This window comes from Pinus tabuliformis, chromosome 7 (genome assembly GCF_031772625.1).
Source record: "Pinus tabuliformis cultivar Carrire ecotype Pingquan chromosome 7, CPIR1, whole genome shotgun sequence".
In the NCBI taxonomy this organism is placed as follows: domain Eukaryota; kingdom Viridiplantae; phylum Streptophyta; class Pinopsida; order Pinales; family Pinaceae; genus Pinus; species Pinus tabuliformis.
In genome coordinates this window covers 1,143,270,764-1,143,298,064 of record NC_142293.1, presented here as the reverse complement: position 1 = coordinate 1,143,298,064, position 27,301 = coordinate 1,143,270,764, and the positions used below count along the sequence as shown (strand labels likewise).

Here is a 27,301-nt window from a genome sequence, read left to right as displayed (position 1 = left end):
AAATGGAAATGCACTCATACCTGCCACAATTTTGTTCATTTTTGGTTTATTACACGGATGCACTTAGGAAAGGTGGGCTTAAAGGACCCACACTTGACTTTTGGCTTAAAATACACTCCAACATTAGAGCTAGAGGGAAAAATTGTGGCTTTGGTAGAGCCTGGGGCCACCACATGAGATTTTGATCCCACATGGGAAGTAAGCTCTCATTGGAGCAGATTTGGTGTGGGAAGTTCGAGAGGGTCCCACAAGGGCATTTTGGAGGCATCTTGACAAAAGGAGGAGGGAACACTCATTTGCTTATTCATTCATCATTTGCAAAATTGTCTATGACAAGAGCACACTTGAGCTGAAGCCAAGTCTGTAAGTGTTGTTTAGCACACGGTATCTACGAGCGGAGATCTCAGGGCTTGCTTCGGTGGACTTCGAGTGCCAGCGCAAGGAGGGAGTTTCACCTTGCCTTTATCACACTACCAGTAGGAGGCTCGATTTCCTGGGAGAGGAGCACAGCTACAGCAGCGCAGGAATTGTGCAATTCTTTGTGGGAGCACTCCGGGAGGTGGAGGAGTGAGTTGTGTTTTAGGCTGAAACTTGGAGTGAAGGCTGGTGAAGCATTTTGATGATTATTGCAGCCACTTTGGAGGCCTGTTGCAGCAAAATTTACAGGTGGGTCGAATTACCCAGCAGTTGAGCCATTGAGGGGAAATAGGGTTGAATTTCCGAAGTCAAGCATTGGCCAAATCCTTCGTGGGTTATTCTGGGTATTTGGTGGAGAGGCTGGGATTAATTTCACAGAATTTTCTGAGCACCAGAGAGGGCCCTAGCATCAGATCCATTCAGCCAGCAGTGTATTTCTATGCATCTTCAGCGCAGAGCTTGAGCAGCATAGCAACAGATCAAAGGAGAGTGTCATATTTGTCATTTGGGGCTTTGCTAGCTTGCCTTGAGAAAGCCTAGGTGCATTCCTTCCAGCACCTTATTGTACACCCATATTTATTAATAAAAGAGCTCAGCAGCGCAGTTTTTGGTGCAGTTTTATGGCCTGATTGTGTGGTCACTGTTTATGGTGTTCTTATCTATGTTTGCTTTGCATATTTACTGTTAATTTTCCTCAGGGATATTACATCTATTTTGTTTGTTATTCAAGATTACGGGATTTGTAAGCATTATTGGGGAGTTAATTGAAATGGAGATAGCACAATAAATGTTTCCTCTGTTTTAATTAAGTTTGGAAGAACTTCAGTAGCAGTGATTTGTGTTGGTGAAAAGTCAATTTTGAACTTTCCAAGAACTCTTGAATACTTGGAGACAATGGGGGTAACTGTTGTGGGAAATGATAGTGATAAGTCTCCAGCTTTCTTCACCTAAAGAAATGGCTACAAGGACCCTTGTTATGTCAATTTTCCAGAGCAGTGTGCTAAACTAATTGGTTCAAGCATTAAACTGGGCTTTGAAAGTGAATCATTAATTGGAGTACCTACTCCAAGGGCTAGTGAAGTTGTTGGAGCTATTTTCCTTCAATTGCAAGATTCTGAAGAGGAAATAACATGTGACAAGATTGTTTCCTCCAATCACTAACATAGCAATCAACACCATAATCTAAGTGAATCGAGCTAAATGGTTGCTGAGATTACAAAGGAGCAAATTTTTTAGCAACAAAATCAGCAATTAAAGTGCAAAATCAGCACTCAGTCATCAATCAAAAGAACACCTAACAGCTAAAAGTCAACAGTCAAAGCAATTTGTTCCAGATTCAAAGGCATAAAATCAGTGAACAAAAGATTAGGTAGCAGACCTTCGAGGTATGAAATCAGCAGCTGGAGATAGTTTGCAGATCACAAGTAGAAAAACAGTGTTGAAATATTAACACTTGTCAAGATAGCAGCATTCCAGGATCTGAATATATTCAACTTTATCACCTTGAGCAATTCGAGACACTTGCAATCTTTTCCAGATTTATTTGTATTTTAATCGATTTTGTTTCCCAAAAATTAAAGACAGATAGGATAATGTATGGGTCTATATATTCTATCAGTTGTGATAGAAAAAGGGTTGGGATCTAAGGAAGGGCCCTGGAGTTCTGTGTATCAGACTTTGACTTTGATTGACATTAATAAAAGTTGTTCAAGACTGGAGTATTGAAGTTTGTCATGTCAGAGATTCATGTGATATGTTTTCCTAGTCTGTATTTTTTATATGTGAATGTGTTCCTTTGAAGCAATTCATTTGATGTTTATCTTCAGTATTTGAGTAAGGGTAAATGAATTAGAATTCATCTCTGATGCCCTTTTTCGTAGTATTCAAATACTTGTCAGCTTTCTATCTAAAATCAGTGTAGAATTAATCCTTTGCTAGATGCTCTGCCCTGGTGGTTTGTCTCCTCTTATCAACCTGCATCTTTTCATGCTCTAAGTGTCTAAGGAAGCTGTATCTACCTTGCCTCTGATATTTTCTTACTCCCTTAACCGGTTTCTTGTCAGTTTGCATTAAATCTCAGCCTGTTTGACTCCATGCCTAATGGACATACCTCTCTGCCCTACCAGTCATTTGAAACCCACCCTTACAAAAGATCTAGCCATTGTACTGATTAAATAACCAGTAAGTGAGGTGACACTGGGTGACTGAGTTATAAAAGAGAACCCTCTCTAGATTGGAAGGGCTAGCTTCCGATCTCCAACACTCGTTCAATGTTACCTCGGGGTTCGCCTTTACACAACCGGGTAAAATTCCAAGTGATAACAGATCCAAAATGAACTCAATCCTTCTTTATTTATAGATTTCCTAGAGGGCTTCGTCTTCCTTAAGAGATTGAGTAAACCTTACTCCAAACCCTAGCTTCAGGTTTTCTAAGCCCAGCTGCCCCAAAACTTGCCCAGCAATGAGTATTTTGGGGTTTTTTACCCTTTTAGGTGGACTATAGACTACAGGTATGGATAGGCTAATGAGTCCCATTTATCCTCAATTCGTAGGGGACTATACAGTCCCCCCTGCCTAAAATTGTTTGCCCTCAAGCAATTGCAAGTTCGGGTGCTACAAAACAAAATTCGTTCTCTTTCCAACGTCGCGTCCTCCTCTAGTAAATTTTTACATCTGATAAGATATTCCAGAATTACTCTTCCTCTTAACTTATTTTCTCGCACGGCCATGATCATTTCTGGAATCAGTTCTAGTTGCCCCTCTTCATCTAATGGTGGCAGTTCGACAGAGGTGGTGACCTATTGACCCACAAACTTTTGAGGCAAGACACATGGAATACATTGTGGATTCTGCTATCACTCAGTAGCTCCAACTCATATGCCACTTCGCCCACTCTACGGACAACTTTGTAAGGCCCATAAAATATCGGCTTAAATTTTTTTGCCCCACTCTTCTTTAGTGTGGACCGTCTATATGGCGCATTCGCAAGAAAACAATATCTCCTACCTAAAAAGTACGCTCTATTCGATGTTGGTCTATGTACAACTTTTGTCGATTTTGAGCAACCTGTATGTTTTCCTTGAGTACCCTGAGAATGTCTTGACTCTCCTGTATCCAGTCTTTGGCAAGAGGTGCCTTGTTGTCTCCAAAAATTCTATTGATGAAGGACAGTGCATCATATCCATAAGGGTGTCATCCCAATGGATAAGTGGTAGGTGGTGTTGTAGCAATGCTCCCCAAGGTACAACCACTTAATCCATGCCTTTTGCTGACCTGTCACATAGTTGCGTAGGTACCCCTCAATCCACTTATTCACAATTTTTGTCTGACCGTCAATTTGAGGGTGATAGCTAGTGCTAGGGGTCAATTTAGTTCCCACTAGCTTGAAAATCTCCTGCCAAAATGCGCCCATAAATCTACTGTCACGATCACTGACTATATTCTTTGGCAACCCATGCAGTCTAAAGACTTCTTTGAAAAACAGTTCTGCCACTTGTTTGGCCGAGTAATTAGCTGAGATGGCAAAGAAGTGTGTGAATTTAGTCAGCCTGTCTACCACCATGTAGATGCAGTCCTTCCCTTGCACTTTGGGTAACCTTGTGATGAAATCCATCGAGATGCTCTCCCATTTTTGTTCTAGGATTGGTAGAGGTTGGAGAAGACCTGCAGGATGTGTATGCTCAACCTTATTCTGTTGGCATGTCATGCATTCCTTGATGTATTTCATCACATCTTCCTTGAGCCCTTTCCACAAGAATCGTTCCCGAATTTGTCGATATGTCTTGAAGAATCCCTGATGCCCAGCTGAAGGAATATCATGTGTAACCTTCAAAATCTTTTTCTTGAGGGTAGATTCAAGAACCAAGTATATCATGCCTTTATAATAAATGACCATATCAATTATTTTTGTCCCTGTCATCATGGATGATCTTGTCAATTAGTGCCCAGGCAAATTGGTTCTTGGCATACTTTGTTGAGAGGTGTGCCTTCCAATCTTTTGTGAGTTCCATGAGAGCACATGTTGTTGGTTTCCTGGAAAGTGCATTAGCCACAACATTCTTCTTTCCCTTCACATACTCAATATCAAAATCATAAGCTTGGATCTTGCTTACCCATTTTTGTTGTTGCTCGTTTAGGTCCTTTTGCCCCAGGAAATGACACAAGTTGTTGTGATTTGTCCTAACTATGAACCTGTTTCCTACCAAATACTGCTTGAACTTTGCCAAAGCATGCATGATAGCCAGTATCTTTTTCATATATGGAGAAAAGCTTCTCTGTGTCTTGAAGCTTCAGACTGTCGAATGCGATAGGGTGACCCTTTTGCATTAAGACAGCCCTTATTCCTTCCCTTGACGCATCGCACTCTAACATGAATGGTTGACCAAAGTTGGGAAGAACCAAGACTGGACATGAGCTCATTATTTCTTTGAACTTGTTAAACGTCTTGTCAAATTCTTTTGTCCACTTGAACACTCCCTTTTTAGTTAAGCCTGTCAAAGGTGCACTTAACTAAGAGAAACCCTTAACGAACCATCAATAGTACCTATAGATCCCAAGGAACCCTCATAATTTTGTTAGGGTTTTGGGTGTGGACTAGTCCAATATTTCTTGTATCTTTTCTTGATGAACTTGTACTCCCTTTGCACTGATTATGTCTAATGAATCCCTATCAAACTAAACTTGCATTTTGACGCTTTGGCATAGAGAGACTACTCCTGCATAATGCTCAAAATTGTATCCAAATGCTTTAGATGATCATCCCATGTTTTGTTGTAAATGAGAAGGTCGTCAAAGAACACTAATAAAAACTTTCTTAGTTGCTTGTTAAAGATATTGTTCATACAGGATTGGAAAGTGGCAGGGGTGTTGGTTAGCCCAAACGGCATGACCAAAAATTCAAAATGTCCATAATGGCATCGGAATGTTGTTTTCGGCACATCCTCTTCTTGAACTCGGATTTGATGGTACCTTAATCATAAATCAATCTTTGAAAAGTAAACTGCTCCATGAAGTTTGTCTAGTAATTCATCGGTCCCAGGGATAGGTTACTTGTTTTTGACAGTTTTCTTGTTGAGCGCTCAGTAATCAATGCACATTCTCCATGTGCCATCCTTCTTCTTTACCAAGACCACGGATGAGGTGAATGGACTCAAGCTAGGTCTGATGTGGCCCATTTCTAACAATTCTTGGACGATCATTTCTATGTCATCCTTGAATTTCATTGGGTGTCGGTGGGGCATGGTGATCACAGGCTTAGCTCCCTCTTCCGGTTATATAGTGTGCTTGAATCCTCTCTTTAGGAGGTAATCCTGGCACAATATCACCAAACACTGGGGCATACTTGTCCAATACCTATTGAATATCTATCTTGTATTGCGGTTTGTCACGGTCAGGGGTCTCTTGGCTCATCACCCTGCATTCAATTGCGTATGCTATATCTCCACGCCTGAATAGGGCTTCCATCCTCCTAGCTTAAATGACCTGTGGGTTGCCATTTGCCATGCCTCTCAAGACTACCCTACTGCCATTTGGTGCTTTAAATTCCATCTCTAGTGCTTGGTAGTCCATTGTGTGCTTGCCCAACAAATACAACCATTGAACCCCTAATACCATATTGAGATCTGCAAGATCTATTACATAGAAATCACTAGTAAAAGTATAGTTACTGAGAGTTACGCTCAAACCTAGGATCATTTGAGTGCAATCCAAGTTGTATCCATCTGCAACTATTACATCCAGGCCTTCGAATTCTTCAGTGGGAAGTCCTCTTTTGGCCACTAGTGTTGCATCAATGAAATTGTGTGGCTCCTCCATCAATTAGTGTTGTGATGCGTTGTCCCTTGACAACTCCCTAACCCTAAAGGTGTAATACTTGGGTGTACCTGAAAGGGTTGCAATCTTGACTTGGGGACGAGACTTCCTCTCTTCGCTGGCTTTTTCTTCTCCCTTTGTTTCTTTTGGTGGTTCTTCCTTGGAGTTGCTAGGTTTTTCTTCTTCTTTTGCTTCCTTTTGTGGTGCCTCTTCTTCAATACCTGGGGTAGCCTCTTCTTCTTCTTTATCATCAAAGAGCACTTTGATGTAGTGAATCTTCCCCTTTCCTAAACAGCGATATCTAGGTTCCCATGGTTCCCTGCAAGTAAAACATAGCTTTTTCCTCCTTAGTTTGCTTCGAGTTTCCTCATCTAACCTGTCCCTTTTGGGCCAATCATGTTGAGGGGCCTTCTTCTCCTTATCTTTTGGAGGAATGAAAGGTTTGGGAGGAGCTTTAGATGTTACTGTGGCATTCCCCATATCATGAGTCTTCTTGATAGCCTCTTGAAGGGTCATGGGGTTGAATGCTTTTACTCAGCACTGTAGTGGTTCTAATAAAGCTTTCATAAAAAGCATGACTATTCTTTCTTCGAATATATCTGTTACCATGATAGCAATTCGTTCAAATTCAAAAATGAACCCTTCATGTGATCCCATTTGCTTGAGAAGCATTAGTTCTCTGAAGTGGATGTCTAGGTTTTTCTAGTCAAATCTTTCTATCATCCTTTGCGTAAAATATTCATAAGAAATAATGTTCACATGGGTTAATGTTACTAGACCATGATACCACAATTCATGTGCTTCCCCTTCTAGATGCAATGTGGAAAATTGAATCACGTCTGCTTCTGCCATAGGGTTGAGCCTGAAGTAGGTGTCCAATTTTTGCACCCAACCTCTACCTATACATTTAGATGATCCATCAAATGAGGGGAGGAAAAGTTTACTTACCTTGTGTATTAGATCAAAATTAGGTTGTCCCCTCAGTTTGTTTCTAAATCTGAAATTATTGTATTCATTGAAGGTTATGGTAGTTGGCGAGGTCTCTTCTAATGCTGCATATTCTCGAAAGTAATCATCCAACAATCTATTTGGTTCAACAGTTTCTTGGTTCGTCGTAACTTGATTATTTGTGAATTGAGGATGCAACGGTCGGTGATTCCTTCTGTTGGTTCCCCTGGTGTTAGGAGGACCAAGGTTTTAACTCCCATTCCCCTCCATGTTAGTTACGTTGTTGCAAGCAACACTTTCATTCCCTATGAGATGAGTCATTAGTTGAGCAAGTTGTTGTTGACCTTGAGCCACTATTTTCATTAACTGTTGTCCTTGTTGCTGCCCTTGAAATATCAAATTTGATATTTTCGTTCACCCATGTATTAGTACATGTAAGAGATCCCTGGTGTCTGGATCTCTTCGTTCCTCCTTACCTTCCATGACTGCCCTGTGATTACCCTTATTTTTCCTGACTGTAATGTTACTTGTATCTCCCAAAAACATTCACAAAACTCACAGGGTGATAGGAGTCCAGCGCTCTAACACCACTATAGTATGCTAAGGCAATTTTTTAGGGTTTCCTGTAATAATAAGACTTCTCCCTTGACTATGACAATGCACTTTAATATAGTAATTTTCCTTTCAGTGAGACAATGCTAGGTCCTTCCAACGATGTAGTAAATAAAACATTTAATAATTCCCAATAATTCAATTAATAAAGCGTAGTCCAACAGACCCCACCACATTAAGTCCCAAAATCAAAATATACCAAAGAACCAAATTCGAAAGCATGCCTTTGATTACAGCCAAACCAAAAATATATCCAAGATTCAAACTTCGAACATGGTAGCATGCCTTTGTCCATGTCGATATTATGGAGGGCGTTGTCTGTTGACCACGTCGATATTATGGAGGGCGTTGTCCTTTGACCACGCCAATATCCTCAGCTCTTCGGTATTCCTTTAAATGAATGCCTTTCCTTCGTTATTCCCTCCGGAATATGTTGTCATGCTCGCACCCCGTTTTCGGCTATGATTGTACCTACCTCGTATTTCCAGCTCAACTTCAGACGTCACGATTCTGGCTGCAGATCGCCTCAACGATGCTACCAATTCTTCATTCGATGAACAATTATGTTGCAGATAGAGGTCTAGTACACTTACTCTCCTACAATTACAGTGCCTTAACTACTTCGTAGCTCTGATTGGCTCCGTATTAACCCCGCAGTCATAGCAAAACCGCACTTGTTCAAGTGCTACCATAGATAGGAATCCTCGCTAGGCAACTAGATGTGACTGGTTCGATGCTAGGGTTTTTGTGCACAAAAGATTTGTTTCTCTATGAGGATTGAGCTCAAGGTTCCAGAACGATTTTGATTCAGGACAAGAATGTTTGTGGGCTTTAAGTACCTTGTTTAAGAGTCAACTTCTGCTAAGGAAGCTTCGCTTATTCAAGGGGCTCCTATAGGTCAGGAAAGCACCTACGATCCAAGTGTTTACCATAGACAAATTATTCATTTTTTTTTTCCTTACACAGACTTCGTCCACAAGATGATTCGCAGGTTAGGAAGACCTCACTTATTCTTGATTGGGCACCTGTTTAAAACCAAAACCCTAAAAAATTGTTGCCAACCAAAAACCCTTGTCCCAAAGAACAGAAAATTTATCTCAGAAACACGTCCTCCTTCAAGATATTAATGTGCAAAGCAAAGAGTGGAGAAGTGTCAACTAGGGTGGAATCTTTCACCACCGAAATTGACAAATTAGGAAGGGGACTTAAAACCCTTAGAGCTAATGCTCACAAACAAAATAAGATGATCCACAATGATGATCCAAAATGAACTCAATCCTTCTTTATTTATAGATTTCCTAAAGGGCTTCATCTTCCTTAATTGATTGAGTAAACCTTACTCCAAACCCCAACTTTGGGTTTTTTAGGCCCAGCAATGGGTATTTTGGGGTTTTTTCCCCTTTTAAGTGGATTATAGCCTATGGGGATGGATATGCTAATGAGGCCCATTTGTCCTCAATTCATAGGGGACAATACATTATGGAAAAACCGGTTGGTTTTGTCATAAACCAATCTGTCTATGCCTAGTTAAAGAAAAGCGTAGCTTGTGCAAATCAAAAAACCTTCAGGCAATGAACCGGTCAATTTGACAAGTTTTTGGTTTGAACCGATCGGTTTTGAATACTATATATACACGGAGGGAGAGAGAGAGAGAGAGAGATGACTCAAATTCAAATTCAATATGATGAAATACATTGATTCATATATCATAAATAATTCAATGAAATAGAAATAGCAAAATATTGTATACATTGATTTACATTAATCATTCATTATTCTAGAATCTAAATTGATTGAAATTCATCATTCATTATTCTAGAATGTACATTGATTGAAATTCATCATTCATCATTTTAGAATCTATATTGATTTAAATTCGTCATTCATTTTTCTAGAAGTGATTTAGTCTATGTTGCATGGGTTCGCGAGCCCAGGGGTGGGGTTCTGGAACCCGTCCTGGGTTCTCGTCCCCAAGTACCGAATTCGGGTACGGGTGCTTCTGAGAAGAACCCATAAGAACCTGGTTCTTCTATGAAGAACCGAGTTCTCCATTAAAAAAAATTCAGTTCTTTTGTCTTGACGGGTACAGATAACCCTGATGATGGGTACTTGGAACCCCAAAATCGGGTTCTTTGGGGTTCATTTTAGTTTTTGTTTTTAAATTTTTAATTAATTTAATGGGGTTCCCCTAATATTCTAGGTAGCTAGTTCTTCATCTTGCAAGAGGAATTGGAGTACTTATGCCTTTATCCATTCAGTAAAGAGAAATAGGTTGGGCTCAAAGAAGGCAGAGAACTTAGTGTACATTCATAGCACACTTCGTCTCATATCTCGAAAAGACCCTAGGTACAAGGAGGGTCCTTTCAAGAGATGGGACCAATACACAGATGATGTTATGTGTGTGGACGAGGAGATACAACCAGATGGCCTTATTGAGCTACCTCCAGTTGCTATGGATGAGTAGGAGCCTCAAGATGAGAGCGATTCCTACCTAGAGAGCATGCTAACTGAAGATCTGAGTGATGCTGATGACATGGATGTTGATGACATGGCTTGAGGAAGCCACTTTTCACGATTAGCTATTTCTATTTTAGCATTTTAAAATTTCCTAGTTCTTGTTTGGAGATGCCTTAAAGCAAATTTTGAATATAGTATGACAATGGCCATATATCATGATTCTTATTAATATGTAAACTCCAATTTGCACTTGATATCAAACAAGAAATTTTGAAATTTCATTGTGAATGTTCAATGTTCAATGACGTGCATGTTTAAATATTTAAAGTTTAAATCATATATATTTTAGTTTTCTTGTTTAAAGTTGAAAAATATACAAATTCATATCTATTATAATTTATAAATATAGTATTTATATATTATATATATAAATTATAATATACCCCTAACGAACCCACGTACCCTATTTCAAAAAATGACGTACCTGTCCCTTCCCGAACCCACGTTTCTTGGCAACATAGGATTTAGTACTAAGAAAAATAGTAAATACTAAAGTTTGACTAGAATAATAAATTGAAATTACTCAAACTCAAAATTAGTAAAGAGTGACGAGTCAAAAACACAATCTAACGTCATCAGTATCTAGACTCAAGACTCAAGCTAAAATTGAAAATGAACCAATGTTATCAAAAGTACATCAAACTGGTTGATCCTAAAACTGAGAACCAAAAAAAAACCAAACCAAAAAATTGGTCGACCAAAAAATACATAAATATTCAAATTTTGAGAAGAAATACATAAATATTCATGTGCATCTATATTAAACGAGATTTTAAACCATTATACACAAATATGCAATGTTTCTCACATATATAGCAAGGGTGCACATAACCAAATTAGCACCCAGTGCAATCCATTTTTGAACCAAAAATACATCAACAAGGCTCTATATGGCATCTATAGTCCAAAAGAAATCATACTACAACAAATACCTACATATCAAAATCATTGCCTATATTGGAATCCTCATCATCAATATCACTCTTTAAGAATTAAAATAGGATAGAAAAAGCTTAATATGCCAAATCAATATTGTGTGAATGATGGGTACATTTTTAGTAGGGTCATTACAGAGTTCAACATTCAATACCACCAACATCAAAGTATATAGAGGGCTTGGTGTTCTTGATTAAATGCTAGATCCATAAACTCATACATAATAGAATCCAATGGAAACGTTGAAATCCCCCTAGTCCTGAAATCTTGAAAACTTTTAAGACTGCTAGATTTTGAATGGGATCTAAAGTTCTACTCTCTCCATATGAAATTCAACTAGGTTAGAACCACTATCAAACATCCTTAAACAATCAATGATAAATTTAAAAATTTAATATCACTTTTACTTTAAGAATTTAGCATTACCATTAATTACATAGCATTAGTAGGGCCCTGGGTTCGAATATTAGGCTTCCCTACTCATAAATTATAGTTTTCATGAAAAATTCAAGGGAGGCACCTAGAAACCCTCTTTCTTGAGGTGGAACACCCACAAGCACCCATTTTGGGAAAATGAGTCCTCCACATTGGGAAAACATTTCCCCCTACATTTCCCTATGTTTCCCCAAGACGAGGACACTGGGAAACATTTCTTGAGGCATCCCCATGTCTTGGGAGCATGGGAAACATGGGGAACGTGACCCCACCCTAGTGGACACATAACCATGGAACACTACTAAAAGCCCTAAAACTAATATTATATATGATTACAAGTTGGATAGTCACAAGCCAATCCCCAAAGACAGTTATCGCAATGAATAGACATAAAAAAAAACCTCTTTTTACCCACATTGGTGAGCTAAATTACTCCAGGGGTGGCATCATCCTCCAAAAGTTGTCTCTCTCATCAAAATGTTCCATGGATGACTCAAGGGGGTGCATCTCATCCCAAAAGTCACATCTCCTCATCAAAAAATGTCTAATCATCAAGCAAGACTCCACCAAGACATCATCATCAAAATAAGTCTGCCTCATCAATCCATGCCACATTAAGAGCATTTCATGGAGTTGTGGCATGACATCATCATGCAAAGCAATGTACCATCCCCTCTAGAGGGGTCTCAAGAGTCAAGACATCATCGTCATCAAATCAACTCAGAAACATGCCAACATCCATCAAGAAGGTGCAATGCCAACCTGGGGGCATCCTATCATCTCTAGGGTACGTCAACTCTCTAAGAAAATGTTTTGGCTCAGTTGTGCGGCATCTCAAATCCTCGAGTGAAGAGTGTAATCAATTGTGACGAAGGCATCCCAATGTCAACAATCCTCAAAAAGTGGTCAATGTGCTAAGTCAAAGTGCCCAATGGGGTTGCACGTCCTCTCTAAAGTGTTGAAGAAACATCATAAAATCCCTCAAGAGATGGCAGTGGTACCTAGGAGAAAACATCTAACACCACTCACAAAATCAAGTGAGATTAACATCATAGGTTCACAAACACTAATAGTATCAAAGTGGGTTGTTACCTCGCAGAAACGAAGACCCCGTGGCCCAAAGTACAAGGCACCTATTAAATTTTCAGAATTCTAGTAGGGCAAATTTTGCACCTACTTTTCTCTCTTCTATCTTCTTCTCTCCATGCTAACACACCCTCTCCTCTCATGGGATACAATGCTCATAATCAACATGGCATTGGCCAAAGCCTTCCCTAAATTGTTTAAGTGGGAACCTAACCCTGACCTAATAGCTACAACCTTCCTTCACTCATGTAGGTAGATATGAGAGTCTTAGATCGGAGATAACCTTTACCTGACTTAATAGCTACAACCTTCTTGACTAGGGTTAGGTGAGGGATCCTACCTTTAAGACCATGAAACTATTGATGTCAAGTCGACTCGAGGCTTAAAATAAGACCATACCTCAACTATAGAAAATGCTCAAAGAGAAGGCCATCTTAGGACAAAGAATCTGGGAAGGGGAGATCGAAGTAGCCCATATGTACTCTTGATGAGCATCATCCTTGGTTTGCCCTGTTAATATTCTCATGGAGATGAAGAAGGTATCCAAGAGAATCCAAACAATAATAGAATGGGTTAGATGTTTGATGGATATGCCAATAGACTAAAGCAATGACAAGGCTTTAAAGGACCAAACTCTTCACTTTCATGATGGGCTAGAGGTGATCTCCAGCGACGAGTAAAGAGTTATGCAATGGTACCTGTCATGCCCCTTTGCTAAATTATGCATAGAAAATATTACAAACATGATCATATTCAAATATAAAATGTCAATCAGGGTTTCCTTGGGATCATATTTGTGATAACCTTCAGTATGAAATTTCTCAAATCCTTTAGAGACAACATCATTGTCACTTGCACCAAAAATTTTACTCCCAACAAAGAGTGGCAGTCGAATCCGTTGATCCACTAATAAGGCTCATTTACTAGCCTTATCCCAGAGACAACAATCATGTGGGAGAGTAGCCATTTAAGGCTCCCTTACCAACCTTGTGCCCTAAGCCACCGCATTCGTGTTCGTGTTTGTGTTCAAGTTTGGCGACTTTAAAATTCGAATTAAATTTGACAGTTGAAATTTTGGCCATAAGATTCAGCATTTTTTTGACATACTACAAATTCAATTAAATAAATAAAAATAAAAATAAAAAATAAAAAATAAATAAAAATATTAATGCCATATTGAATTTAATTTTTTTTATATATATAAATTCAATATGGCATTAAATTCAAAAACAGTAACATAATTTCAAAACCAATAACATGTAACACAGAGAATGGCCAACTTAAATTTTGTGTGAGACACCTAGCTTAGATTCTGTGTAAAATCACCATGCACGTAACTTATCAAATGATCTAGGACCAAATATAAAAGGGATTGAAGTCAATATAATCGAAATAAACGATCTAATATCAAATATAAAACGAATGAAGTGAATATTGACAGAGGTTATCTATTCACAAATCAAAATTCCGATTAAACACATTGAAGTCCGTCGAACTTAATCGAACAAGACCGAACAAATTTGGTGTCAGATGAAGTTCGGCAAACTTCGAACTTCATAATAAAGTTCGTCGTGTTGAGAAATCTAAGGGCAACAAGTTAGGTGATTTCTCTTACTTTGATAATTGTTTGTGATGTATTTTACTTTACTTAATTAGCTTCTTCTTTTTCTTGATTATGTTTAGTGTTCTTTTCAACAAACAGCTACCAAACTATAAAGAACAATAAGACAAGAGGACACAGGATATAGGCAATCAGCCAGGGCCAAAACCTCTCCAACTGAGAGGAAAACCCACAAGAATTCTTCTCTTCTTATAGAACTTCAATTGACGAATTCCAAGACCTATGACCATTGACCAAGACCAAGTCAAACCTTTCCTCTTTAATGAGTGTTCCTTCCAGCAACTTCAACCCCAACAGTTTCTTGTGGAACTTCGAGCCAGAAGTTTCTTTTGGAACTTTGACCCAACAAATTCTTTTGCAACTTCAACCCAGCAGTTTCTTCTAGAACTTCAACCCAGCAGTTTCTCTTGGAACTTCAACCAAGCAGATTCTTCTGCAACTTCGACCCCAATAACCATCCAGCACTTCGACTTGCCCATCAACTATAGAAACCCTAACATGAGAGAGAGAGAGGCCCAAAACTTCGATCTTGCACTTCTTCTTCTTTTTCGTCCTTTTCCAGCTTCTATCTTGAGGAAATCAAACTTTCTTGAGTGTTTTCAAATGAGGTCAAGTTCCTTCTTATATATAGGCTTTTGAGGGGTACGAATTGCTATCTTTAGGCCGACTTGTCCCTTCATGTAGGCTGACTTGTTGCTACTTGTTTGACAAGGTCTTGGAGGGTCTTTGACTCTATTTTTGACTCAAATAAATTTTCTTTACAATATGTAACATGCCTAAAAGGCTCTTCAATACATGACAATGACTCAATTGACTTGTAGACTAAATGACAAGCCCTAGAAGCACTCAATGGGTGCTTGACCTAAAAATAAATTTCCCTTAAGCATGAAAACCATGCCTCAAGAATAATAATAATAATAAATTCATTTTCTCTTTACATAAAATCATGATTACATATGTCATTACGAAGACCAAACCTAGTTACATATTTCAACACGTCGAACACGATGACTTAGCTTGTGCCTAAGTACAAAAATTTTCAGGACCATCTAAGGTTCGATTCAATGAGAATAGACAAGGACTCAGTGTGAGGGAGCCAAGGACAAAATCCATGCAAACCAACCCAGACCCTCATAACCCTAAATAACCTCCCCAAATTTGATTCTAATTTAAGGACAAACACATCTATAAAATAGCTAAGTAGTTGCACTACTAGATTCAATGGGCCTAGTTAGACCCTTCTAGACTTAAACTGATTTAATGGCAACCAAACCAACTAATGCCCTGAGACTAGCAACTAACAAAGTGCTTACAATACAACCATCTTTCTAGAAGGTAATAAATGTACACATCAATTAACCCAAAAACTTAATAAAAATGTTATTTGCAATGTTAGAAGAGATAGGAATATTCTATAAGTGTCAATTGGGGTTATCTTGGGTGGTTGGACAGAATGGTTGTTATCTTCCACACCCAATTTCAAATCCCTGCTAGTGACATGATGAGCTATAATACCTTAATAAATATTGTTGTAATGGCTTCATGCCTATGAATATTGTTATGTTGGCCTCAAGCCCTGTGAACTCTTAAGTATACCTGTGGGCTGGCTTGGTACCAGCAACCTCTAGCAGACTAGCACTCGAGCTGACAGGAGGGCTGATTTCTTTCCTTGGGAAAAAGGAACATTCTACAAGTGCCTTCCCACTTATTTTTTTATAATGCAACTTTTCAAGTATTTGTGTAGAGTCATTCTGTTTTGCACCATTTATGAACTTTTGTCAATTATGTAAATAGATATAACACATCAATTTTTCAAGTTCAGCTTTATCAATAAAAGGATTTTATCCAAAGGCTTCTTTCTTTCCCGTTAGATGCTACAAAAATTATCTACATTTTTTTATCCTATCAAAAGTGTTAAATCAACTATAACTTAACTAAGAGTACATTTTCGGTAGCCATCCATGACAGTGTCAATATTGTAGTGCAATATAAATTATCTGGGCAAAGTAAATCACTGGCAAAAATACATTTATCAATGAGGATTTTAGACTGTTGTAAAATGGATGCCTAATTGAGCAGTACAAACCTGATAAAACTTGAATATCCGTAATGCTTGCAACTAAACAACATTTGTTGATGCAACACTAGAATACCTATTACTACCGTTTTATGTTCCTACGGGGTTGGGATTAGTAGACCCTAGCCTCCCTGTATATAATACAACCACACTGTGATATGATCATAAGAAAAAAATAATATTTCTCAATACAATAGGTAAAGCAGTATACTACCGGATGCATATACAAAGTAAAATTACTTCCTGCAAGAGAATCTTTCTCCTCATGTAGTAATCATGTGAGGGCTAGAAAAATTGAGCATTTCAGGAGGATCTACAATAAAGATTATCTATTTCGAAGAGAAAACAATTGCCTTTTGAGATACATCCAGTTAAATATCCAATCTTGTCTTGGAAAAGCAAACACTAATAATAAATGCAATTTCAGACAGGCTGACAGCCCTACCTCAGTTGTAGCTTTCTTCATGGAATTGTTGTCCACCATTACTGCACATTCTATGTATAATAATCGGAGAGGTACAGCCTGACTATGAGGTGCACCACCAGATGTTACAAATATATATGCAGGAGTTGTGGCTGGTTTAGTAGAATACAATACCAATCCAAACCAATTTCAACATGCCACCACCAGTTTCTTGTTTCAATGTTTATGCAGATCATCGTCTCAACTTAAAACACTACATATTTAAGTAAACTGGATCAAAAACCTTCATTGCATGCACTACAATTAGTCGGTTAGTTTTTTCCTTGATTTCATTTAATAATACCAACATTTTCTCACAACAGCAATTAAATCTGGCATAGAATTAGGGATTCAATTTAGCAAAGGATTTCCACACTTGCTCATAATTAAAACACTATGTTTATAAAATAACACACATTTCACAGCAGAACACCATTCAGCCCATAACAGAATAATGGACTGAATCTGCAATAAGAAAATATTTTGCTAGAGAAAGAAGTAAGGCTGCAGAAGAAACTCGACAATTCATCTCAATAAAAAGAATGCCGTGACTCAAATAACAAATTATAAATCAGATAACAGCCAATTATAACTACAAACACCATTGTCAACAGTGGCTTGCTCAACCAGTCAAAGTGAGGTACTAATGTAGCTTCCACCTGGGCAAGTCTCGACTCTCACCAACAACACAACGTAAAGACTTCAGGTTCACTTTGGACCTTGCACCAGATTATCCAGCTTTTGGGCATGTTGTAAAGATCCTTCAGGACGAAACAACTTGAAATAGCATAACCTTGTTCCTAGATTTTCTGTCCATTGCCTGGTTTCCCTTAAAAAAGCTCTGAACATCATTGCATCCTTCAGGTCTAAAAGCATTATATATTTTAGAATCATTTGTAGTTTATTTGAATTTGTAAGCATACCTAGCTTAGTCACAGATTTGCTTGACTATACTCTCAGAAGCCATCAAAATTTAGCTTTAATTAGTACTTAGGCACATTTTTGCATTTCTAATTTGTTTCATTTCATATCGATGCTCCTAGAAAAACCCATTAAGTATCCAACCAACGAGAAAATTCTCGACCTATTAGACCATAATTACTTTTAAAAACTCCTCCAATCAAATAGAAAAAGGTACTAGAAAACTTGGTAAGCCCAAGGGAATGACCCTAAATGCATATATTTGCCAGCCTGTGGTATAAGTATCACCAGCTCAATTTCCAAGTAGAACACTCAAATGTAAAACTTTATTTTGTACCTTGGTAATATATGATTTTGTTATTCTCGTTTGCAACACATCTACAAAATCAAACAATCAATACATGCAACTTCATAAAGGGGGGGTAACAACCCCCCTATTCCCCAAGTCAAGTATTAAGTAATAGTTAAAACTGTAATTCAATTTATGTGGCAACAATTTCAAACAACAAAATTTTGTACTGAACACCTAAATGATGTTTTTTCAAATCCTTATCACTCCAAGCAACTATACCACTGAATTTAGTTAATGGCATTCTTAACGAGAAAAAGAACTTCAATCCCATGATCAGCAGGCAATGTGCTATTGATGCTTCTCGCTATGTATAATCCTCTTAAGAATATTAGCTCTTCATAAGATATTGGCTTCTCGTACACTGGAGAGCATAAAGGAAAGTTGATAAAACTATGAATGTTCTTTCCTTTTGCACCAATTAAGCTCATTTGGGAAGAAATGGTTTCTTTTATCACAGAAAAAACTCACCATCATTTAAATCACCATCTCACTATGGACTTATATCATACTAAGTTGTATAATTCTAAGCTAGATGTGAACTAGAATATTAAGTCACTAGTAAATTTCACTGTATTGTAACTATTTTTAAATTTCCTTTTTCAATGTGCACTAATAATTGTAATGCAAACTCTAGTTTGCATAGGTAATTGCAGTATGGCCAATGCCAGAGAGCTCCTATTAGTACACTTGGGCTTCTTATATGAATCAGCTATTACAGGGCTCACTTGTGTATTGATGTATTTAATATTTCGGATTTAGAATTTAGCTTAAAGAGGCTAGCAAACGTTCTTATATGATTTTACTATGTTCATCCCTTCATGTCAGTTTGCATCTATTCATTGTAATATCACATCTCTATTTTGGAGCCCATTTCAGTTCACTTCAAGCGGTATTGACAAAAAGGAAGAAAAAATTTTAACCCAAAACATTTTCATACTCGTTTATGTGATGGGTCACTGATCAACTCCAAATTCATAGAATTAAAATATTGATCTTTACAGCATACTGTCAAAATTATAGGTACTACAAGACTGTTATGACTTAGAGACGATCTTTCATCCCTAGAAGTAGACTGAAATAGGAATTTATATGGATGTTGATCTATTTACTATATTTGACTATACATAAGTTTGCAACACACTTCATAAATTATAATTCCACAGTAAATTTATGAAGTTATAACTTCAAGAGGAGCATTTAGCCACCATGATGATGGACACTATTTAAACAGTGTACAGAAGACTTTTAGCCAAAATTGATTGAAGTAATGAAATTCATCACTGTCAATTTGTAAGTGCATTGTGCCAGATATAATATAAAATATGTGGAAGTCATACCCTAATGTGCTCCCATTCAGATAGCTATGATTACAGGAAATTGGGGTGTCAACGAAGAATCAAGATGATAAGATAAGCACTCTATTTAAGAAGAAAAAGCCATGAAATATTAATGTCCACAGACGACAAAAGTAGGCCAATAGGACTCAATATTACCTCCAACAGAATAGTAAAAAGATAGGCTAGAAAGAACCCTAGGGAATGAAGAAGTGGCTAAACACTAAACCGTTAAGACAATATGAACAACATGAACACTATAAACATAGAAAGAGGGGTTAAACATAAACTTTAACACTGAAGTACAATTACAAATTTCCTTCAAGGGAAGATGAAGACCAGAGCCAGAAACTGAGACAAGAAACTCGCACTGTCACATGTCTGTATCGATGCTTGAAGAGGAAGAGGAGGGACCAACTGTCTCATCATCCACTGCTTAGTGGACTAGTACAAGATCTTATAAAATCCATAGGAAAATTCCAAGAGCTAAGACCATTTTATCATTGTTTATATGAACTCTTTATATCTAAATGTGGAACCTACACAATGCAAATAACGATAAATATCACTAGCAAGTTGGGTATGTGTTATATTCTTTGCACGACTAGTCCCACGTGTGATTTGTCATGCCAGACACAACCATTGGTCACAGGGGGGCAACAGTATCCCCTGTTCGGAGGTGTTGCAGGGGGCGAGCCCTCCCGCCAAGGAGCACTATCTCCTATACAAAGGCCCAAAAGGCCCCAAGCAGAGCTGGGTGAAAATCATCAATAGGTTTTTATTGATAGGCTTACATCAAGAGGTTGTTATTGAACAGTATTTCTCAGTATGTTTTTTGCCTTTTGGCAATTTAATGGCATGCGGTTTTGTGGTCCATGGTAATGTAGTTCCACTGAAGGAACTACTATTGTATTATAAGCCAAAGGAACTACTATTGTATTATAATCCAAGGTTAACGGGTTCAAGGTTTATATTTTATTGTAACAATGTAAAGATGTAATATACTAAAAAACCTTTCTAGCTTTCCTGGTTTAGGTTTCAAGGATAAAATCTGTGTGTTATATGTGTGTCTGCTGATGTGTCGTTTCTATTTTTATTAACAATCTGTTTGCAGCAATTACCTGTGCAGTGTTAAAACCAACATTCAGTATCAGAGTAGTTTGGCTTCAAGGGGCCACCTTTATGGCTAAGGGTTTTGGCTTGGGCCTGAAAAAACCTTGTTTCAGTGTAAGATCAGTGGTATCAATTCTTGTGGTGAAAGGAAATGGCAAGCATTTCAAAGATAGAGATCGAGAAATTAAATGGGCAAAGTTTTGGGCTATGAAAGCTCAAAAAAGAAGATCTTTTCATTGACAAGGATCAATGGATCACATTGGATCTGGGAATTGCACCGATAGGGATATCAATAGAAGATTGGACCAAGTTGGATCAGAAGTTAAAGGGCACAGTAAGGTTGTGTCTCCTAGATTCAATATTACTAAAAGTTTCAAGAGAAGCTACAGTGGAGGCATTGTCGAAAATGTTAGGGCATTTCTATCAGCTAAGTCCTTGGTGAACAAATTGTGTAATGTCCTTTTCTAAAATATTTTGGAACAAGATTAATTTCTATATTTTGGGGCTGATTTTGAAGGTGATGGGGCCCATTCGATTTTATTAGGAGGCTAGACTTAGTAGAAGTTATTTCGATGTGGTTAATTTGTATGTGGGGGCCACCCACACTAGGAGAATACGCATTCCCTAGTTCGATTTGCATGGAGGCAAAATCGATGATTAAGTGAGGGAACTGCAATGGAGGGAAAAGTGCTCCACGAAATCTATATAAGGAAGGCAACTCTCCTCATTTCAGCATCTTATCTTTTGACATATTGAACTCAATCTTAGTTGCTCGAGCCGCTTAGCCGACTTAATGTGTTGTTCAGCACACGAGTGTCTCCAAGCGGAGATCTCAACCCTTGCTTCGGTGGACTACAAGTGCCAGCCCTAGGAGAGAGCTCTTCTTCACCTCAGTTCGTAGTAGCCGCAGGGAGACGAGTTACAGCAACTGTAAGTCGAGTACCAGCAGCAGGGGAAGTAACAACATCGCAAGGATTGCGCAGTCACAGCGTGAGGCACTCCAAGAAGTTGGAAAGACAGGAGCATCCTTCATCATTTTCAGGAGTATAGAGGGCAGCTACAGACAAGAGGGCCATCCTACACGCAACTCTCATTTCATCACACACAGGACTACGTCATCTCCTCCATGACTGCGTAGTCATTGGAGTGAGACTCTTTGGGGCAGCACCATCCAGGGGAGTTTGGAGCTAGGAGGCTAGGAGATCATTTGGAGGGCCATTTGAGAAGGATTGCTAAAGTTGGGAGAGCAGAGATTGACAGGATCAGTCACAGCAACAGAATTCGAAATTGGAGGAGGGCCAAGCTGTGCAGGGTCAATTTTTGAAGGTTGGAAACAAGGGAAACACTTTCTGGGTTATTGTTGGGTTTTGGGCAAGGATCACACTCCTAATTTTATAGAATTTTCAGGGCAGATCTAAGGGATCAAACAGGGGTCCCAACTCAGGCAGAAGCTAGAGGAGCCAAGGGGAATTTGGGCCAAAATTCCGAGGTCCACATTTAGCCAATCCCTTCGTAGGTTATTTTGGGTTTCTTGCATAGAGGTTGGCATTTATTTCCCATAATTTTTTGAGCAACAAGGAAGGCTCTAATAGCTGATCATTTCAAGCAGCACCACCTTTTTGGGCAGTAATAGTGCAGCTCTTGGGCTGAATTACCAGCAGATTTGAGGAGGGTGTTCCATTGATTTCGGGCTTTTGCTAGGTTGCCTAGAGCAAGCCCAGGTGCACACATTCCAGCACCTTGTTGTACACCTCTTCCCATTTAATAAAATGAGTAGACAGCACAGTTTGCTTGCCAATTTTGTGGTTTGATGGTCTGATTTCATTTTATGGTGTTATTTTTATTGCCCGCTTTGCATAGCACTATTTTTCCCTACTTTGGAACATTACAAATTTTCCCTACAAAAGAAGTTGGAAAACCTATGAATGAAAGATGGAGACTTGGTGACAGAGCATCTAAACGCCTTCAACACTATGATAAGTGAGGTGTTATCTATTAGTATTAAGAGAGATAAGTGTATCAGTTTGTTGTGTTCTTTACCAGGCTTGTGGGATAGTTTGATTGTTGCCAGGTAATAATGCAGCTACTTTAAGACTTGATGAAATATTCTCATACTTGTAATCAGAACAAATGAGACAGAAAAACATGGAAAATTAGAACATAGATGCCTTATCTGTAAGAATGCTCCCAAGATAGAAAAAAATAAGCCATCGAGTGGAAGAATTAAATCTAGAAGAAGATCTAAATCTCTATTAAAAGTCTTAAAGGTATACTGGAGGTGTGGAAAACAAGGGCATTATAAGAAACAATGCATATCCAAAATGTTGAAGTTTCTAAATTTACTTAGTTTAGAAACCCTTCATGCACCTTTTCTGATTTATTCCTACCTACTTGTTATTTTTCTTTAACAATTTATTTACAAAGTAAATACTGAAAATAAACACCAGTGCATTCTCAACATATTACAGATCAGCAACTAAAAGAAACAAGAACAAACACACCACATGACACCATTATTTTTGGACCAATGTCCCCGGAAAAACCCAATGCGAGAACACTGGGGCAGCTATCTGAGGGTTTTCTTATTAAGCAATATTAGAGTACAATCTGGGTGTCGAAACTGGCCTACCCAACAGAGAATTTCCTTAGCAGCTATACCTCACAGTTTGAGAGAAATCTCCTGGCTGAAACCCCAGAAAATCCTTCCTGCAGTTCCTCAACACAAAACTGCACTGCAACCTCAGCGTCTAGAAGTTACTTGCAATTTTCTACAGCAAATACTGAAATACATACACTGCACCTACACCAAATAAAACTGTGGAAACTAAATACAGCACAGGAGAGAAATAAACATCACACGCATCTACATAGTTATTTTTGGACAAATGTCCCCGGACAAACCCAATGCAGGAAAATTGATGTAGCAGTTGAAGGTTTTACTATTATGCAGTAGTTTTTCTGAATACAATCTCTGGATGCCCTGCTGGCTATCCAATACATAGAATGTTACTAACAGAGGGATGAGTGAGATTACCTCACACTATCACTGGAGATCTTGGCTAATCCAACCACTGAATGGCCAGCCCCTGGCTGCCTCTGCGTAGTCTCTATGCAATCACTACATAGGCCCTGCGTCACAGCTACTGGGGTCTGCGTCACTCCTCATGGCTGATCGATTTGCTTCTGAGACTTCGACTTCTACCCTCCCGGTCTCACACCCCGGCTTTTGGCTCTGGAAATTGATTCTCCAGCAAATTTACGAATTCCCTCTAATCTTTTGTGCTGTCTTTGCTTAAGCCTCTCTGGCTCTGCGCTGCCTCTGCTGGATCTCTCTCTGCCTTCTCTACTGAGTATTCCCGGATCAGGAGAAATCTCTACCCGGAACTATCCTTGCCCCTCATTGCAAAGTATCACTTCGAATATCTCTCTTGGCAACTGTTGTGCTTCAGAAATTCGATCTTTTGATCTCAACTCGATGCTTCTTCCAAATGCCCATCATGCTGCCTCTTATAATCCTTTTGTTGAGAACCAATGGCCCAGATTAGATTCTAATCAATGGCTCGGATCATTTTGGCTTGATTAATACCCTTTAATTATTTTTATTCCCTAAGTTTAGACTTAGGCTTCCATTAAAAATAATTAATTATTTTAATAAAATTGTCTCTAGGTGGAATTTCACAAAATGATTTATGGGTATTGTGGAATGCATGTGTCCAAACCTCCCTACAAATTTTGAGGCTTAGAGCACATCCGATGCTACTAGAAATCAACAAGACTAAACCTACGGCTTAAGAAAAATTCAAAAAATAAAAAATCAATGCTTTTACAATTAAGAAACCCTCTCCACTCAATGAAACGATAATTTGAAAAAAATACACTTCCTCCCCCTAGCAAAATTATGGAAAATAAATGGTGACTGAAAACCCAAGCAAAAACTAAGAAAAAACAAAAAAATGGGTTGAATTTGATGCCCATACCTGCAAGTGTGCACTCTATTGAGGGAAATCGTTCCACAGTGCAAAAAAAATCGAGATTGGCTCCTAAAACTGGTGTTTTCCTCCTCCTTTGCCCAAGAGAAAATGTGCTCCTACTTCTTTGCTCTTAAACATGTGGCCTTTGTTTGCAAAATGAGACAAAAGAACCTAAAAATTAACTTATAATCTAACCTGGCCGTGGAGTGGTGATATTTTTAGTCATCTAGCGACTTTTTGTCGATTTTGATTTTTGCAGCGGATATTGTTGACAAGTTGAGAAACCTGTGATTTGTCGATGTTTTCACGAAAAAATCATGTGGTCAGCAACATTGGTTAAAATCATTATTGATAAGCATGAGTGGTATGCATCGCTTCAATGCTACATTCGAGACGATGTGACTACACCACAGAATAGGAGAACTACAATATTGTCATTTACATCTTCAATGATCTAACCATATAAGCAAGGGGACAATCCATCAAAAATATTTTGTGAGAATATGTCAGATTACATAAGTTTTGCTTCCACTGATTCACTTGACGCTGAAAATTTTGGTAAGCCAACCCTTGCGACAATTTAGGTAGATATACCATCATCAGTTGCCCCAATTTAAGGTGTGAGTAAGAGCCATCTATCCACTACATGGATGGTGACCTATGATTCTAAGACCATGGGAATAGTCGTGATTGACAAGTATACAGTGCCATTTATGTATCAAATGTCACGTTAATTTTTTATATGTACCCAATGGAGATTCGTGGAGAGGTTGTTTTTCTACATCCTGTATAAAATTATGCATTAGTAATAAATGATCCTACTGCATTATAAGATGCAAACAAAACACATGAACCTCACCAACACTCAAAGCACAAACGAAGTTAAAACCATAAAAATAGATAAACTTCATTTCACCACGAAGACGTGTCCAACTAGAGAAAATCTCGTTTCCTATGCTTTGACGAAAAAGCATTCCTCGAAAGGGAAGCAATGTTATAAACATAATAAATGCTAGTTAATTAGTTAGTGATAGGCATGTCTTATTGAAAACAGACATCCATTAGTGAAAAAGCAACCCACCTAAGTATTTATAACAGGGGAACTCATCATAATATTTATCATCTATCAATTATTTATCTATCAATACATTTATTTAGTTACAAATATATTCAATCTTCAAATACAAAGTTACATCATCCAAGTGGCCCATACAACCTGCTTGTAATACACTCTTTGATGATCATCTTCATCTCTTGTCTGGTGGGTAATAGGTAGTTGGGTTCTCCAAGGGAATATCTAAATGGTGGAAGTCGATCCATTTGTAATAACAACAAATGGAAGGAGATTCGAGACCCTTGCATACCAATGGGAGCAAAAATAGGAGAAGTAGTTGATGCGATGGACTCTGATAAGAATTAAGCCAAGCATGGATACCAGTTCCACCACATCATTACATCAGCAAAACTATGAATGCATTCCAAGAGTGAGACAAGACAAAAAGTTGTCTCAAGTTGAAAGGGTCGACACCAAACTCCACAAGGAAAATGCATTGAAGAATTGTTTGCTTCCATCTAATGATGTGACGAAGGAGGATAGTTTATACTCTCTTTGTTGAAGACCAATCCAATTTATGTAAACTAGGAACCCAAACCTCAAACCTATATACAACTATGGGCCAAACAAGAGAGTTGAGAAACATCTTGGACAATATGTTTTGAAAATGGTTCTAGAAACATTGCCTCTCAAAAAGGGCCACGGATGTGTAGCCCTTGCTAACTCGAGGTTGAAGTGAATGTTGCAAACTAAAACAAGGTCCTGTGAACTATACCCCCAAACAAGTATATATGATGATGATCTCAATCTCCTCTCCTCTTAAAAACAAATGGTGATCAAAGACTCTCTTCTCTAACCCATTAAAGATCATGATCTTGGTTTTACCCAGGTTGACCATCAACTAACAAAGGTCAAAAAAAATGACCATGGCATCCAGCTATCTTTGCAACGCTTCGAGGGACAAGGCTAAAAGGATCACATCATCTGTAAAAAGTAGGATACAAATCAAAACTTGGCGGAGAAGAAACCCATTTCCATCTTGGATTTGTTCAAGCAAGGACTCTAACTCATCAATGTAGATCCCAAATAATGTGGGGGATAACAGGCAACTCTATTTGACCCCAATGGTACTCTTCATAAAATATGATAGCCCATCTATTATGTGTAGATGACCAAGGACCGACTCATATAAGCAAATGATGGCAATCGGTAAGGTCTCTAAAATACCAAATGTCTATAAGTCTCTGGAACAAAGCCCCCTAAGAGACGAAGTCAAAAGCTTTTGGAAAGTCCACAAATCAAGAATAAACTTTCCAAGAGCGACACTACGCCTCCTTAATTATGTCCCAAAGAGTAAGGATGTGATCAATGTTATCAAAATCGAACCGGTCGACCCACCAAACAGAGGGAACCATTAGAACCAAACTAGAACCAGAAAAAAATCGACCAAAAAAACCGTCGACTAGAAAATACATAAAATATTCAAATTTTAAACAAAAACATATATATTCATGTGCATCCACATGAATCCAACCATTTATACACAAATATGCAAATTTCTCGTTTATATAGCAATGGAGCATATCACCAAAATGACACTTAGTGCAAAACATCTCTGAACCAAAATACATGA

General features: G+C 38.3%; 1 protein-coding gene across 3 annotated transcripts in view; it reads right to left on the bottom strand.

Annotated features, from left to right (window-relative positions):
* The window catches only part of LOC149251543 (uncharacterized), a 297,774-nt gene that overhangs the window by 168,912 nt on the left and 101,561 nt on the right, over positions 1–27,301 (bottom strand). Inside the window, exon 9 of one of the 3 annotated variants that reach the window (XM_089459494.1) lies at positions 16,965–17,137. The exons of the other annotated variants lie outside the window; for them this stretch is intronic. Within the exon in view, the coding sequence (XP_089315620.1) occupies positions 17,117–17,137 (21 nt within the window). The 3' untranslated portion in view covers positions 16,965–17,116. Of the gene's footprint in view, positions 1–16,964; positions 17,138–27,301 lie in introns of those variants that run through there. 3 annotated transcript variants of the gene reach the window in all.